This window comes from Dendrobates tinctorius, unplaced genomic scaffold (genome assembly GCF_039654945.1).
Source record: "Dendrobates tinctorius isolate UK_male_01 unplaced genomic scaffold, ASM3965494v1 ptg000089l, whole genome shotgun sequence".
Classification (NCBI taxonomy): domain Eukaryota; kingdom Metazoa; phylum Chordata; class Amphibia; order Anura; family Dendrobatidae; genus Dendrobates; species Dendrobates tinctorius.
In genome coordinates, this window is record NW_027361757.1 from 19,515,766 (window position 1) to 19,532,692 (window position 16,927).

The 16,927-nt window shown below is 47.4% G+C and overlaps 1 protein-coding gene across 1 annotated transcript in view; it reads left to right on the forward strand.

Moving 5' to 3' along the window:
* The window catches only part of DDX21 (DExD-box helicase 21), a 63,520-nt gene extending 53,867 nt beyond the window's left edge, over nt 1-9,653 (forward strand). The window contains exons 15-17 of the mRNA XM_073585882.1: nt 7,160-7,294; nt 9,054-9,098; nt 9,268-9,653. Coding sequence (XP_073441983.1) covers nt 7,160-7,294; nt 9,054-9,098; nt 9,268-9,483 — 396 coding nt within the window. The 3' untranslated portion in view covers nt 9,484-9,653. The remainder of the gene's footprint in view (nt 1-7,159; nt 7,295-9,053; nt 9,099-9,267) is intronic.
* Nucleotides 9,654-16,927: the final 7,274 nt, after the last annotated feature.

Sequence of the window (16,927 nt, forward strand, 5' to 3'; positions counted from 1 at the left end):
GCGTAGGAGAAATAGGGATTTTTGTGTACTCACCGTAAAATCCTCTTCTCCGAGCCAATCATTGGGGGACACACCACCCACCCTGTTTGACAAAGTTATGATTGTCATTCGTTTAATGATCCTACTTCTTTTTTCACCGAACTGGGGAATTCCCAGCCAGTGAGTGTGTATACTGCAGGGGAGGAGTTAACTTTTTTCTCTGTGTCCTCCTAGTGGCAAGCAGCATAACACCCACTGTCTGTGTCCCCTAATGACTGGCTCGGAGAAAAGGATTTTACGGTGAGTTCACAAAAATCCCTATTTTTATCTTTCTTTTCAGTTAATTTTTTTTTTGTTATTAGGTCTGTGAAATCACATTATTAAAAATAGACTAACTGAAACCTTCTAAACTATGTGTAGAAACATGAAGTCTCTTCCTTGCATGAGTCATCCCCTCAACTCCTGACCCAGCTGTTTCACTACTTCTCCCTCAAGGGACTTTGCAGTAATTTTAATCATGTGATGTTATAAACCTGATGGAAAAAATAATTAACTGGGTAGAAAGGCAAAATGAGTAATTGTTTAAAAAAAAAACAAACAAACTAGAAAAACTGTCAATCTGCTCAGACAAATCTTGGCAGGTTCACTTGCTTGAATAAGGTGTGTGTGTGTGTGTGTGTGTGTGTACAAGGTGTGTAGAACCAAAGAAAAGACAATGTGTGCATATACCCTAATGAAAATAAATAAGTAAAGAAAGTAAGTCCATTAAATAATTAACATAGGGTATTTATTAAACACTGTTTCTTTATCGCTTCATTGGGGTACACAGGTTACCATGGGTGTACGCTGCTGCTGCTAGGCGGCTGACACTATACAAAATAGGAAAAATAGCTCCTCCCCGGCAGTATACACCCACCGACAGGCACCAAGTACCTCAGTTTGTGCTTAGTGTCTGTAGGAGGCGGACCTGGATCTTCCCAGATCTGTAGCTAACCCTTTTGTCTTTCAGGTTTTGTTGTGTTTTATTAACCTTTTTCCATTTATCTTTTAGATACAGCTTCGGGGAAACAGGGCGTAAATTCTCACCCTGTCTTCCCATGTTATGCGGCTGAGCGAGCAGTGTGGTGTCGCCCACATCGCATCTCTAAGGCAGCAGGCAGGACTCTATCCCCTACCACCCTTGCCGATTCCTCTCCTCATCCCTCTCTGAAAGGGCTGAGAGCAAGACGGTAGTCACCGGTCGTGACCTCCCCCCTTCGCTGAAGGGGTTGATGCCGTCTTCTGCACTGCAGGCACAGTGCGGAAAGGAGGATCTTTTCCCCAGCGACCCTTTCCACCCGTGGGCCCCTGCGGTATGCCTCCTCAGCATATACTTAACGGAAGGAAGATGCCTTTTCAAGACACTCCACATAGAGCCGAGCTGGTACCGTTGACTTCTATCAGCGAGCCCCCCCTTCCAACTCCTCCTTTGGTCCGCGCTGATTTTAAAAATTGTCGCCCTTTCTTAATAGCAGCCGCCCAGCTCCCGACCAATGTCGGCGCCGCATATATCGCCCACCGGGCATCGGCAACAACATTGCAGCATCGCGCCCACACAGTTGCACTGCCTCAGTACCAGGCACTTTCACTTTCATTTTTCACAGGGGCTTCCTTTAGCCACGCCCCCTGCTCTGCGTGCGCTCCTTTGGCACCTTTTTTTCTCATACTAGAAGCAAGTTGACTGCATAGTACACGCCCCCTTCCAGCTCAGCATGTCTTGGGGGCGCCTTCCTTACTGAGTCACCGCCCCTACAGCCGACAGCCTATCGCGCAGCTCGGCTGTTAAATCACGCCCACCACAAAGGTCCTTTCCTTTCTACAACTCGGCTCAGCATCTCGTGCGCTGTTCTTGCAGCCCACAGCTTGGGGGACACAACCTGTCTGATGCGGATCCCTATTACTGGGTAGGCTCTGAACTTTTCCCCACGCCAATAAATAGCGCTCCTCTGCAGTACTTTTACCTCAACACGTCCTGCTATAACGCAGCACAATAACTCACTACGCCTGTGCACGCTGTAAAAGAAAGTAGACGTAAGGTCAATCGTCTCCTTTCTGCCCGTCCTGCAGTAACTCTACCATGTCGGCCCCACAGGAGCACACTGACTCCAGGCATGAGAGCACTGCTCCAGAGTGGGACATTACAATGTCTGTCGGCCGCTGCAATATCTCGCAGACCTGACTAAGGTATCACAGTCCCTGGTCCAGGTCCTAGAACGACTTCCACAGCTATCTACAGCCACTAGTGCTCCGACCTCCTCTCATAACGAGTCACCAGCATCTGACCGCGTCCTCCAAAGGGACAGACCGGGTAGGAGTTAAAGGAAGAGTGCTCTGTCTGGCTCTTCTTCCAGCTCACGAGGACCGTCCGCAGCATCCAGGCTGCTCTCTTAGTCCCAAATCCCCTCTCTGTGGAGGACCTTGGGTCAGATACAGATTTACGGTCCGGGTCTGACTCCGATACTGTCATCACGTACATTGTAGATAGCCAATATAAGGCTATTACCCAAATGCTCTAGCTAAAGGCGGATGAGTTCCTTCCTCCCTCCCGAACCTTTCCTAATCAGAGTTCGAGGCTACCTTGACCAAACACTGGGAACATCCGGAAAAGCTCTTTTCAGGACGAAAACATCTATACGTGCTCCCCACAAAGTGGGCTGAGTCCCCTAAGGTGGATCCGACGGTTTCTCGTCTGTCTTCCAAGACAGCTCTATCACTACCGGACGGTGCGTCACTGAGGGATTCACCAGACAGACCAAATCTATTTTTAAGGCCACTGGTGCCTCTCTGTCTCAACTTCGCCTCAACTCGGTTGGCGAAAGCCATCTTAACCTGGGTAAAGATGCTTCGTGATTGCATCTTAGCGTCAGCTCTTCAAGATGAGCTAGCTAAACTAGCGAACCAAATTGATCATGCCGACAAAATACTTTCTAGCTGCCTCATTGGATGCAGCCGGGTGTTCTGCACAAGCAAACAATATCAGTGTGGCCATACCCCGCATCCTTTGGTTGAAACCATGGAATCTGACACCATCTCTAAGAAGACGCTCTCCAACTTGGCCTTTCAAGGTTCCAGGCTTTTTGGAGCCAGGCTGGACCAGATAATATCTGATGCAACGGCGGGGGTAAGAGTACCTGTCTTCGCCAGGCCGAAGCGCTTTTTTAACAGGAAGGCTCCCCGGCTTTTTTAGGTCCTTTCAACCTTTCCCTTCGGAAAGTTCCTCACAGCAGGACCGTCCTTTACCTCCGGAGTGCGGAAGAGACCATCATTCAAACCCTCGCACCACTGGAGACCAAAGGGCAGGACTCCCAAGCCCTCTGGTTCCTGCTCCAACAGATTCTCTTCCAAGTGTCGGGTCACCCCCACCTGGAAGTCTTTCCAGGGTGGGAGGCAGACTTCTTTCCTTAGGGACGAGTGGCTGTCGGTTGTCGATGACGCCTGGGTAAGGGAAATCACTTCCGGTTACAAGATAGAATTTTCTTCCCTCCCAGAGAGACGCTTCTTTCTGTCTCGCCCACCAAAACAGCCGGCTAGACACCAGGGTTCCTCCAGGCTGTCTCTTCCCTCCTATCCACCGGAGTAATCGTACCCGTTTCTTCAAACAAACTGTTTTCAGTGTTCTACTCGAATCTCTTCGTAATCCCAAAAAAAGACTGCTCGCCCCGCCTAGTGCTGGACCTCAAACTTCTGAATCGCCACGTTCAGACCCGCCACTTCAGGATGGAGTCCTTGCGCTCGGTGATCACCTCCATGGAGTCGGAGGGAATTCCTCTGCTCTGTACACATTTAGGATGCGTATCTCCACATCCCTATTTGTGCACAGTACCAAAGGTTCCTTCGATTTGCGATCCAGGAGGATCACTACCAATTCACGGCTCTTCCCTTAGGCCTAGCATCGGCTCCCAGGGTCCTTACAAAGGTCATGACAGGTGTCATGGCCGTCCTTCGCTCCAGGAGGATTCTAATAATCCCTTACTTGGACGATCTGTTAATCAAAGGCTGCACCACCGAGAATGCGTTCAGAATCTTCAGATTACTCTGGGCACTCGGACCCGCCTCGGCTGGATAATCATCAGGGAGAAGTCCACTCTGTACCCTACTCAGCGACTACTTTTTCCTGGGCATGGAGTTCCACTCGAACCCTGGCCCAGGTGTTCCTTATAAGGAACAAGGTTTCCGCTCTCTCGAAGGGAATCCGATCCCTGAAACCGCCAATCCCCATCTGGACTGACCCATACTCCTGCCTCTCAAGGTGAAGCAATCCCTGACCTGAGGGACGTTGCCTTTGTCAGTCCTGCACGGGAGATCCTTCTCCCTCTTCAGTAGCAGGTCATCACCACCGATGCCAGTTTTCCCGGGTGTGGAGCAGTTTTCCATCGGAAAACAGCGCAAGGGCGCTGAAACCCTCAAGAAGCCCTTCTCTCCATCAACCTTTCTGGAAATCAAAGCAATCTTCCTTGCCCTCCTCCGCTGGCAGGCTCCTCTCGTGGGCAAACCAGTCCGCATTCAATTGGACAATGCCACAGCCACATAAACCACCAAGGCGGAACTTGCAGCAAACGGGTAATGGCAAAAGTGCAAGTATCCTACGTTGGTCAGAACTCAGTCATTCACATCCCGGGGGTGGAAATTTGGGCTGCCAACTTCCTAAGCCACCAGGGCCTAGCATCAGGTGAGTGGTCTCTCCACCCCACGATCTTCAGCCCGATCTGTCAACATTGGGGTACTCCAGATGTCGACCTCATGGCGTCTCGAATGAACCACAGGGTTCCTCGATTTGTAGCCAGGCCAGGGACACTCTGGCCATTGATTGCGACGCACTGGTGACTCCGTGGTCCCAGTTTCGACTCCCTTCTGTTTCCACCATGCCTTGATCTCAAGAGTGATCGAAAAAAAAAAAAAAAAAAGTCAGAAGGCACTCTAGTCATTCTGATAGATCCAGACTGACCAAGTTGATCTTGGTATGCGGAGCTGGTGAACATGCTCTCGAACGTCTCCTGGAGACTTCCAGACCGTCCAGATCTTCTCTCTCAAGGCCTCCTCTACCACCAGAGTTCTCAGTCTGAGTTTAACGGCATGGCCGTTGAGGCCGAGGTTTGGAGGGAATCGTTTTTTTCCCACCAGTTCATTCAGACCATGATCAGGGCTAGTAAACCAGCCTTCTCCCGCATTTACCATAGGTACTGGAAAGCATTTGTCCGTTGGTGCAACGTCAACAATGTTTTCTCAATGTCTTTCTCCCTTCCATCCATTCTTGGCTTCCTTCAATCTGGTCTAGACTCAGGCCTGTCCTTCAGTACCCTACAGGGCCAGGTCTCAGCTTGTCGATTCTTTTCCAGAGGAATCTGGCATCTATGCCACAGGTTAAAGCCTTTCTTCAGGGAGTTGTCCGCTTGGCCCTTCCCCACCTTCCCCCAATAGATCCGTGGCATCTTAATCTCATCCTCAGCCCTCTGTAAAGCGCACCTTTCGAGCCCATTCACACCCTCCTTTCATGGAAAGTGACATTCCTAATTTCCATTACGTCCATTAGGAGAGTTTCTGAGCTTGCGGCCTTATCCTGTTTCTCGTACTTGGTTCTTCATCAGGATTAGGTATTTCTCAGACCCGTTCCTTCGTTCCTTCCCAAAGTGGTTTCTTTCCACATCGAGAACATCTTCCTTTCCTCCTATTGTCCCTCTTCTGTTCACCCGCTGGAGAAGTCTCTCCACAAGCTGGATGTGGTCAGAGCCATTTCAGTCTATCTTTCTAGGACAAGGCTCTCTGAAGGTAGCCGGAAGGGGCTCCCAGCTTCCAATTCCACAATCGCTCACTGGATTCGTTCTGCGATACTGGAAGCATAACGTGTTCAGGAAAAACGGCCCCCTCCGGGAGTGAGAGCCCACTCCGCCCGAGCTGTAGGGGCTGTCCGTCACCAAGCTTCGGCACTACAGATTTGCAGGGCTGCGACCTGGTCGTCCTTGCACACCTTTGCGAGGTTCTACATGGTTCATCCCCAGGCCTCGTCCGAGGCAAGTTTAGATAGGAAGGTACTGCAGGTGGCGGTAGCACACCGACCGACCTAAGTCCTTTCTTCATGTTGCCTACGTTCATTTTCCCACCCTTGGGATTGCTTTGGGACGTCCCATGGTAACCTGTGTCCCCCAATGAAGCGATAAAGAAAGAGGGATTTTCTGGTACTCACCGTAAAATCTTTCTTGGAGCCTTCATTGGGGGACACATTACCCTCCCTGTTTGAGCTGTACCGTGTTGGGCCTACGAGCCTCTTGTTGGGTTGGTACATATTTTGTGAGTTCATGTTACTTCTCCTACTACTTTTTTCACCAACTGAGGTACTTGGTGCCTGTCGGTAACCTGTGTCCCTCAATGAAGGTCCAAGAGAGATTTTACGGTGAGTACTAGAAAATCCATTTTTTTGATTAATAAAAAAAAAAAAAAAAAAAAAAAAAAGCATAAAGCTGCCCCACCACGACAAGGTGTACCCAATTTGGGACAGTAACTACACTCTCTAATGTTAAAACCTACCTAGTGTGAAGAGTGGCAGAGAATCACCATGTCCTAATCCTGGTTAGCTGGGCAGTTCATATATAGTTCTTCCAAAGCTGGGTGTCAGTTTGGGACCTGAAAAATATTCAGGATTGAGAGTCCTCAGTAGCTGATACCTTTTAATGGCTAACTGAAAAGATGGTAACACATTGCAAGATCAGTTTGGGACCTGGTGATTCTCTGCCACTGTTCACGCTAGCTAGATTTTAACATTAGAGAGTGTAGTTACTGTCCCAATTTGGGTATACCTTGTCGTGGTGCCTTTTTTTTTTTTTTTCTTTTTTTTTTTTTTCAATCATATAAGTGTTTACTAAATACCCTACGTTAATTATGTAATGCACTTGCTTTTTTACTTATTTTCATCAGGGTATATGCACACACTCTCTCTTCTTTGGTTTTGCTTGTTTCTATGGCCAGTGTGTGAACATGCCTTTACATCATGCATGTTTTCAAGTCCTAATCCGGCTCAGTTTCCTATGTGTTTTGTTTTTTTTGTGTTTAAGTGATTTATATGCAAGATTGTCGGCCATATTATTATGTTCTTTGAAATTTGCAGGACTCTACCGTATGTTCATTTTTTATTTTTATTTTTTTTAAGGGCTTTGTTACAGTGATATTGGAGAGTTCAGTAGCCATCCACAACCTTTCCTATGTTTGGCGTTCAATCAAAGAACAAATGGGAGAAGACATTGATTCAAAGATACACAGAATGTGCCCTCTGAAGAACTTGATGGTAGGTTTTCCGGTATAAAGGGCATGTGGTAGGAATTGTAAGCGGTTCACACTTTCCTAACTGTAGCCAGCTGAGTTTTACATGTCCTAACAACTCATTATATTACAAAGATCATGTCACTACTCAGTGGCACATAGATCAAGAGTGAATACAATTTTTATAAAACTCAATTTTATTAAAGAATAAACACATATATATACCCGTTGCCTCAAACCAAAAAACACAAACATAAGCATGGAGAACTGATACATAAATTTACAAACAATATCCCTATATTCCATACTATGTTGATTAATAATTTAGTAGAGATCATTTGCACAAACCTATTATATTATAAATTTTTAAAAGGCTACAAATATCCTCCACAATATAACATGACAAGAAATTATTAGATAACGTGCCAAGTGCAAAACAATAGGTTTCTACATATAATATGCAAAAAAAATGTTTAAACCCTTAAAAGAATTCTAAGCCACAAAGATATTATCGCAATTATAGCAATCCTAAATGAACAAAATGTCTTCTGCAAAAAATAAATTCCTATATAACAGCGCCATATCAAATTCATGCTACATGGGGTGGGTAAATATTTGTACCCAGATAATTTAAGTGAAAAAAATGGCTATATCAGAGATATTTCTCTGGCAAAATTCATTAAATAAGTGTTACAATATAAATACACATAATGATTGAATAGTCCCGGTGGAAGAAGCACGGGCGAAACGCTCGTCCGGGTGCGGGGAGACAGCGTTTAATGGTGTCCAGGAGAACTTTTTAGGCTCAGGTAATGTGTCTGTCCTTTTTCAATTTCTCTGCTCACCAGAACTACTCATTCATGTGAACACAGGAGGATATGGCAGTATAGCCGGTGATTTATCTATGCCAATGAATTGTGTATTTATATTATAACACTTATTTAATGAATCTTAGCAAGAGAAATTTCTCCGATATAGCCATTTTTTTCACTTAAATTATCCGGGTACAAATATATTTACCCACCCCATGTAGCATGAGTTTGATATGGTGCTGTTATATAGGAATTTATTTTTTTGCACAAGACATTTTGGTAATTTATTTATGATTGCTATAATATCTTTGTGGCTTAGAATTCTTTTAAAGGTTTAAAAAATTTTTTGCATATTATATGTAGAAACCTATTGTTTTGCGCTTGGCACCTTATCTAATTTCTTGTCATGTTGTATTGTGGAAGATATTCGTAGCCTTTAAAAAAAAAAAAAAAAATTATATTATAATAGGTCTGAGCAAATGATCTCTACTATTTAGATTGTGAGCCCCATCGGGGACAGTGATGAAAATGTGTGCAAAACTGTAAAGCGCTGCAGAATATGTTAGCGCTATATAAAAATAAATATTATTATTATTCAACATAGTATAGAATATAGGGATATTGTTTATAAATTTCTGTATCCTTGTGCCACTGCTGTTCTCTCTGCTCATGTTTTTTGTATTTTTTGTGTGAGGCAACGGGTATATATGTGTTAGTTTATTCTTAAATAAAATTGAGTCTTTTATAAAAATTGTTTTCACTCTTGATCTATGTGCCACTGAGTTGTGACATGATCTTTGTAATATAAGTTTGTTGGAGTGTAGCCTGTCCCCTTTTGGCACAAAGGACTTGGGTATTGTGCTTACATGTCCAAACAACTGCATCACTGAAGATCGTTGAAGTCTTATTCTTTGGATATACATAACACACAGTCTTCTTTTTGATATTAAGCTATTGTCTCTCTTCCATCAGGGTGTGTGTTTTGATGTTCAGCCAGAAACTCTTAAGGAAATGCAAGTAAGTAATTGATATTTCTCATAAAATACTGTAGTAGCCAAAAACTTGTCTAATCCTGTGTTTGTTGTAAAATGTAATTCAGCTCTATACCAAATATTACATATCTGACGCTGCCTGGTATTGTCCTTTTTTGAATGCGTTAAGCTAATTCGGTGTGCATTTCTTTTAGGACGCCTGGAACAATTCAAGACGCTGGAAGCTTTCAGTTGCTACAGAATTACCTGAACTTCAAGAATCAAGGAGAGACACAGAAGGACCACGTGGCAGAGGTTTTGGAGGCAGAGGAAGAGGAGGACGATCTTTTGACCGAAGACGTGGTGGCAACAGCAGGAATTCATTCCAAAGAGGAGGAAACAGACGTGGAGGTGGTTTTAGGAGACGCTAATGGACTTCAATACTTTGCAGCAAAGTTATTATTGTTTTAACTTATTCTCTCAAGGACCAGTGATGTACTGCTGAGTTTTACAGGACATAAGTTAAGCCTGCCACACCTTTTCTATGCCATGTATAGCTGTGTACTCCTGCCCTTAATAAAAATTGCTTTATTGGAATAAATCTTTGTGTTAATGTATTTAGTGTATGTGAATGCTATGGTCCAAGTTCACTTGTGTGCTTTTTTTTTTTAACCCCTTAATGACGGCCAATACGTCTTTTTAGTGACCATGAGACGAGCATCCCCATACAGGTGACAATCCAGCAGCTGTCGGCTCAACACTATATCTGACAACTTGCTGTATCACCAACGATCAGTGTTGGCACCATATCTGTTTAACCCCTTAGTTGCTGCTGTCAAAAGTGGCATCATATAAATGGTTAATAGATTGTAGGGGCTTCCACTTTAATGTAATTGACACCCCGATATCATGATTTTGTGGTCCTGATGTTTGCCATGGCAATTCATGGCCAAATAGAGACCTTAGTCTCCCAACGATAGCGGCTGGTTCAGAAGTTAGTTGACATTTAGGTGGTTAAAAAAACACTTTCATTCCTCCTAGGCAACTTTGTATTCCTGAAAATCACCTGAAGGGTGAATAAACTACCTGACAAGTTTTCAATATGTTGAGGGGTGCTGTTTTTAAAATGTTAACAATTTTATGGGTTTTCCAATATATAGGACACTTCAAACCTTAATAGGTCCCTTAAAAAAAACTAAATTTCTCCTTTGCCTCTCCTGCCACTAAAAGGCTGACCCTAAGTAGACACAAAAAGATTAGCTCCTCCTCTGCAGTATACACCCAAATACTGACTCCAGCTGAACCAGGTCAAGCTTAGTGTAGGTAGGAGGCACATGTGTTCTGATCCTCAGACCATATCTGTAGTTTTTTTTTTTTCTCAATATTTTTCTAAGGATTACAGAGGGGCGATGGATCCCCTTAAGGGCTTCACTCTCCCCAAACCTACAATAGATGGGAACGTGGACTGTCACCTCACCGTACCCCCTTCTGCATTGCTTGCTACGGTATGCCTGAGATCTTTAAGGGGCGATGGGTCGCTCCAGGGCACCGCTCTCCCCACACTAACAACCGATGGGAACATGGAGTGGTGCCTTCCATGTACCCCCCCCCCCCCCCTCAGCATCCAGGCTTATTACAGCTGGACCAACAGCCTTGTCCCATCCTGGGGGAGTTAACCCCTCGGATGTCCAGAGGCTCTTATGGTGTCCGTGCGGCCCCTACTGCATCGCCTCTGATGAACAGCAGCGAAGAGGAAGGCGGACGGTCCCTCTCCACCTCTATCAAAGGCATGGCGGATGGAGGGTTCCCTGCACCGTCCACATTACAGCAACTGACCTGTATGCAGAGCAGCCCGGGTCAAGCACTTGCTTCTCTGCGGCAGTTACCAGCAGTGTGCGTCCCGGTATGTAAGTGTGGACTCGGGACACGAATAGTAACTCCGGCAGAGGGCTTTAAGCGCTATCCCCCATGGCGTCCCCTCTCCCCTGGGCACGTTCCACCCGGCATCAAATTTAGGCCCCGGCTTGGGCCTATTCTCAGCCGTAACCTGAAGCTCTGCCCACTTATGACGTCGTAGCAGCTACGCCCAAGTCTTGGCGCTTCTCGCACACAGTGAGACTTCCCTCTGGCAACTCTCAGCAGCCATCTTTATCTACCGGCCGCCTCTCTACACATGCAGCCTGGTCACACTGCATTCAGTGAGGCTTCTATCTACATCACACGGCTTCTCTTGCAATTCCCGGAGGACATCATCCACCAGCCGGCTCCCTACAGCGCAGTACACCGGGAGGATCGCTCACACAGGACCCCTGGGTAAGATCTCTGTGCTGTGCCAGATACCCTCATTGGCCCTTCTCTACAGTAGTCACTGAGGCTTACAAGCCACAATCCCCCTTATTGGAGCATATCAGCAGAATCGAATTTTGTAGCGTACACCACGTCACTCTCAAGACATCCAAGAAAACGCATAGTGTTTTTCACCTCATGTACCACTTGCCAGACTGTGTTGCCACGGGGACAGAGTAGCCACTCTGCAAGGCCTGTTATCCTGAATGCGCTCAGGAGCTCTCCACTGCTGCCAAACCCAGTGTATCTAGTCCCCCTGAGTAGGCTTGCAGTCCATGGCTTCACTGGCTAAAGCAATTGAGTCCCTCCATGGATTGGGGCATTTGTCTACCTGCCTTAGAAGGTTCCTTTACCTCACGGAAACCGTCGGCCAGCATTGACCGTTCTCTGTTGAATACTCCACAGACTTATAGGAAACGAGTTCATAGCACATCTCCCAGACCGACTCGCGCCTTGGCATCCGAGGGCTCTTGTTTGCAGTAACCAGGACTCTGAAGTCCGATACCGACATGCCCCTCAATCTAGACTCACCGGATTATCAGGATTCAGTACCAGGCGTTGACGGAACAGGTTTGCAATGCTGCAACTTGGTCCAGTCTGCACACTTTCTCGAAGCACTACAATATTCACACTCAGGCTTCCGCAGATGTGGGCCTGGAAAGACGGATCCTGCAAGTGGCGGTAGCGCATCTCTAGGCAGCTGGTGCATGGCGGTTTGTTCTCTCTGTTCCCCACTCAGGGACTGTTTAGGATGTCCCATGGTCCTGTGTCCCCTATGTCTCCTACGCCTCATTGGGGGACACAGACAGTGGGTGTTATGCTGCTGGCCACTAGGAGGACACTAAGTAAACCAGAAAAAAAGTTAGCTCCTCCCATGCAGTATACACCCTCTCGCTGGTTGAGATTTCTCCAGTTCTTTGCTTAGTATCTGTAGGAGGCACCTGGGTCTGACTTCAGACCCCACCGTTTTTATTTTATTTTTGAATTTTCTGTAAATTTTTATTTTTTAATTAACGGAGTGAAGGGGGCGACGGTTCCTTTCTACGGCCCGCTCTCCCCCAAACCAACAGGCAAGCACGCGGAGTATACCTCCCTTGTACACTTTCCTGCGACTGTCGAGGTAGCTATTTTGGGAGGGCTAAATTAACCCTTCACGGTTGAGCCAGTGATTTCCAAATTATTCCAGTGTTGCTAGCAACTCAAATGACAACACGGAGACTGGGGTCTCTGTACGGGAGGATCGAGGCAGATCACTAAGCCCCTTTATTTTAGTCGCATCTTTTATAATCTTTTGCTTAATTATGCAAGGTTCTCAAGTACCAATAGCATCATTTCACTTTATAAGCCAATAATATTACAAGAAAACCGGAAACTACATATATGTCCGTACCTAGATAGCGTAGAAAGTAGTATAATGGCATATTCAGAGCAATGCACCCCCCCCCCCCCCCCCCCGAGCCCCTTATCTTTGTACCTGATGAGAGCAGTCTGGTTTCATGACAGCCCATGCCAATTATAAAAATTTATCTTGCAACAACAAAAACAGAGAAACGAAACCTTACAGAGAATGGATAAAACGAAACCTCAGCTCTGATTTTAGTATTAACCCTTCACACGACAAATGGGGCTGATTCCTCTGACGATGGTTCCCTTACGGTCGGTACTCCACGTTTATGAGGGCAAGGGCAACAGGACGTAGCACAGGAGTGTATGGAGAAGGACTTGAGCAGCGCTTTTTCTGATGCCCTAAATCAGCCCCAGAGCTCTCCATCCCCCTACCACAGGGTGGATCGATTGAGCAATACCCCTTTAAGACCTCCTTCAGCTCTGCTACATCGCCTGGAGGATGAGACAACGACCCCAGACAGCAACAACCTGCCTGAGCACAGGAGTGGAGGTATGGGGTCGGGTCCTTGTCCCTGGGAGAAGTGCCGACTTAGCGTCAGCGGCGGTACACTGGCGCCCGGTCGCGGCCCGCCCGGCCCTTACCGCGAGGAGGCCAGAAATTTAGTCCCCGACTTTTCCGGCCTACTAGGCCACAATTTATATAGCGCCGCCCTCGCTAGTGCCGCCTGCGCCTACCGCGGGTAGGCGAAAAATTTAGTCACCGGCTTTTCCGGCCTACTAGGCCCTAATTTGAATAGCGCCGCCCGCGTTAACGTCGCCGCCCCCTCCTCTTGGCGCCTCTCATTCCTTACGAGACGTGCAATACTAATCTCGGGGGGCCATGTCTGTTACCTCAGCTGCCGTTAACCCTTTCAGGAGCACTATGCCTGCTCTGGACAGCCGAATACCGGGTGACACCACAGGGCCACCGCTTTCCTCCCGGGGGACACAGCACAGGACCGTGGGTATGCTGAATCTGCCCTCAGACTAAAGCTTAAAGGGGTTGTCCGGGCTTTTCACAATCTCAGCACATATTTGGGCTGCAGAATGTTGACAATAAGTAATTTACCTTCTGTGGCCAGTTTGCAGCGTTTCCAAGATATGATCTCTTGCTTCTATGAAAAACGTCCAGGGGGGGGTGTGTTCTGGCATTGAAATGAGAACTGGTCGTTTCCTCCTCACTAGTTTCACTTTCCATAGATCACTGTTCAGCGCGTGTCAGGGGGAGGAGCAGCTGCTCTCTGCACTGAGGCTGCTAGAGGGGGAGGATTTGTTGCTGTGTGAGGAGGGATAGGCTTGTTCATGTGGTCGGGTTGGGCCTGTTGCTATGGAGGGTGGGGTTGTTGCTATAGAGGACATGTTTTTTGTAAAGTAGGAGGAAACGACCAGTTCTCATTTCAATGCCAGAACACACCCCCCCTGGGTGTTTTTCTTAGAAGCAAGAGATCATATCTTGGAAACCCTGCAAACTGGCCACAGAAGGTAAATTACTTAGTGCATATCTGGGCTGCAGAATGCTGACAATGAGATTATGGGAAAAGCCTGGACAACCCCTTTAACCCCTTCCTGGCAAATTGAGTGCAGCTGCACACAGACTCTGCCGTTAACCCTTACAGAAGCGCTATGCCTCAATCTAAGGAGGCTAAACGGGCTGTTAAGCACACTGCGTTTCTTACCGTGTGTACCACTTGCAAGTCTGCCTTACCCAGTGCACAGACTAATCCGTTATGCACGGACTGCGACCCGGCCTGCGCCCCAACTTGCGCTCCAATGCCCCTCGCCGCCGCTGCTGACTGGCCTCCTGCGTTTAGTACCCCTGAGTGGGCTGCGTCCCTGTCACGGTTGGTGGAGTCTCTGACCCAGGCTATATTTTCCCTCCGGGAGGACTCTTTAAGTTAGAAAACATCCTTACTTCCCGAGGAGGGCTCTGGCGTCGGCCAGGAAACATCCACCAGCAGGGGCCATACTCGTTCAAGGGATGGTCATGTCTCTAGAAAGCGGACCCAAGACGCATCCCCTAGTCCCGTTCGTTCCTCAGCATCGGCGACTCCTGTCTCTCGCTCGCCCTCTCCTGAGGTTCACAGCGAGCACGACAATGAATTCGAATCTGACACGTCAGCCCCTCAGAATCCCCCAACTGATCAAGAGTCACTTGATTCTCATATAGAATCAGTCAACAGGATTCTGAAGTTGGATGAGGAAAATATTCCCACTCCAGCACTCCCTATCTCATTTAAGAAAACCAAGCGTGTGCGCAGGTTATTTACCAGTCGTCCAGAAACATAGGGATCGGCCACATAAGCGGTTCGCTGGGCAAAAGTCTACTCAGGCTAAATACCATTTTAATCCAGACCTAATGAAGGATTGGTTACAGTCCCCTCCTGTACCGCATCTTGTTTCTAAAATGCTCCTATCTGTTTCTGAGGGTTCCTCAGTCAGAAACCCCTCCGATCGTCAATTTGACTACCTTGCCCGTTCAGTTTTTTGTAGCTTCAGGAGCAGCGCTTTTTCCATCTTTCGCAGCAATTTAGGTCACTAAGGCAATGGCCGCTTGGGCAGAAGTCTTGATTACTTCCTTCCAGGGCACCAATCTTCCGGAGGCAACCACTGTCGCCAGGCAGATGATTCACGCAGCAGACTTTGTAGTAGACTCTTCTTTTGATGTCGTCAATTGCGCGGCTCAAACTGCCGCTAACGCGATCTCCATTAGAAGAGCCCTATGGCTCCGTGGCTGGCGGGCGGATGCCACATATAAAAGATCGTTGACTTCTCTCCCCTTTCAAACGGGTCGCCTTTTTGGAGAGAAACTGGACCAGCTCATTTCTGATACTACCGGGGGAAAAAGTAAATTCCTTCCTCAACAAAAGGGCTGTTCGGCCGTTTCTCAACCAACAGCCGACGCGTTTTCGATCTTCTCGCAACAATTCCGGTTGGTCCTCCTCTACTTTTTCTTTCGGATCAGGTTGGTCCCCGCAAGGAGACAGAGGCTCCCAGGTCTCATACAGACCTAACCGCTCTTGGAAACCCAGGCCTAGGGCTTCTGGATCTAGGGGAGCCAGATCTCATAGATCTACCCAATGTCGACAAGTGGGTCAGGGAGCTGGTGTCCTCTGGATACAATATAGAATTTTCTTCTCCCCCTCCAACTCGGTTTTTCCTTTCTTCTCCCCCCAAGAAAAAGACAAGAGCCTTCCTTCGGGCTGTTCAGGCTCTAAGGGACTGAGTCATTCCGGTCCCTCTTCACGAAAGGTTCAGGGGATTTTATTCAAACCTTTTTGTGGTTCCAAAAAAGGTCAGGACGATGCGACCCATTCTGGATCTCAAACTGTTAAATCAGTTTGTCAAGGTACTGCGATTCCGAATGGAATCTCTTCGATAAGTTGTCGCTTCCATGGAGAAAGGAGAGTTCCTAGCATCCATCGACATCAAGGACGCTTACCTTCACATTCCGATCTGCCCGTCCCACCAGCAGTTCCTGCATTTTGCAATTCATGAGGAACACTTCCAGTTCGTGGCCTTGCCCTTCGGACTCGACACCACTCCCAGGGTCTTTACCAAAGTCATGGCGGCTGTCATGGCCATTCTCCTCTCTCGGGGAGTAGTGGTGTTACCGTATCTGGATGGCCTGTGCATCAAGGGTCCGTCCCTTCCACCCTGCGAAGAATCCGTGGATAACAGTAAATACACTTTCTCGCCTGGGGTGGAAGATAAACTTCGAAAAGTCTTTCCCAAAACCGGCTCAGCAGATTTCCCTTTTAGGAATGATCTTGGACACTTCCTGCGGGTTGGTCACTCTCCCTCCAGGAGAGACCCAAGCCTTACAACAGGCAGCGCAGACTCTTTCCCGACCGGTTTCTCACTCCATTTGTTTCAGCATGAGAGTTCTCGGACAGATGGTGGCAGCGATGGAAGCAGTTCCATTTGCACAGTTCCACTTCCGTCCCTTACAACATGCGTTGCTGTTAGCTTGGGACAAGAACCCATTCTCCCTGGACCGACGGATCCCTCTGTCCCTGCGGGTCAGGCAAGCCCTCAGATGGTGGACACTGAAGTCCTCCCTGAATCAAGGGAGGTTTTTTCTCCCAGTAAGATGGTTGGTAGTAACCACCGACGCAAGTCACCTCGACTGGGGTGCGGTCTCTC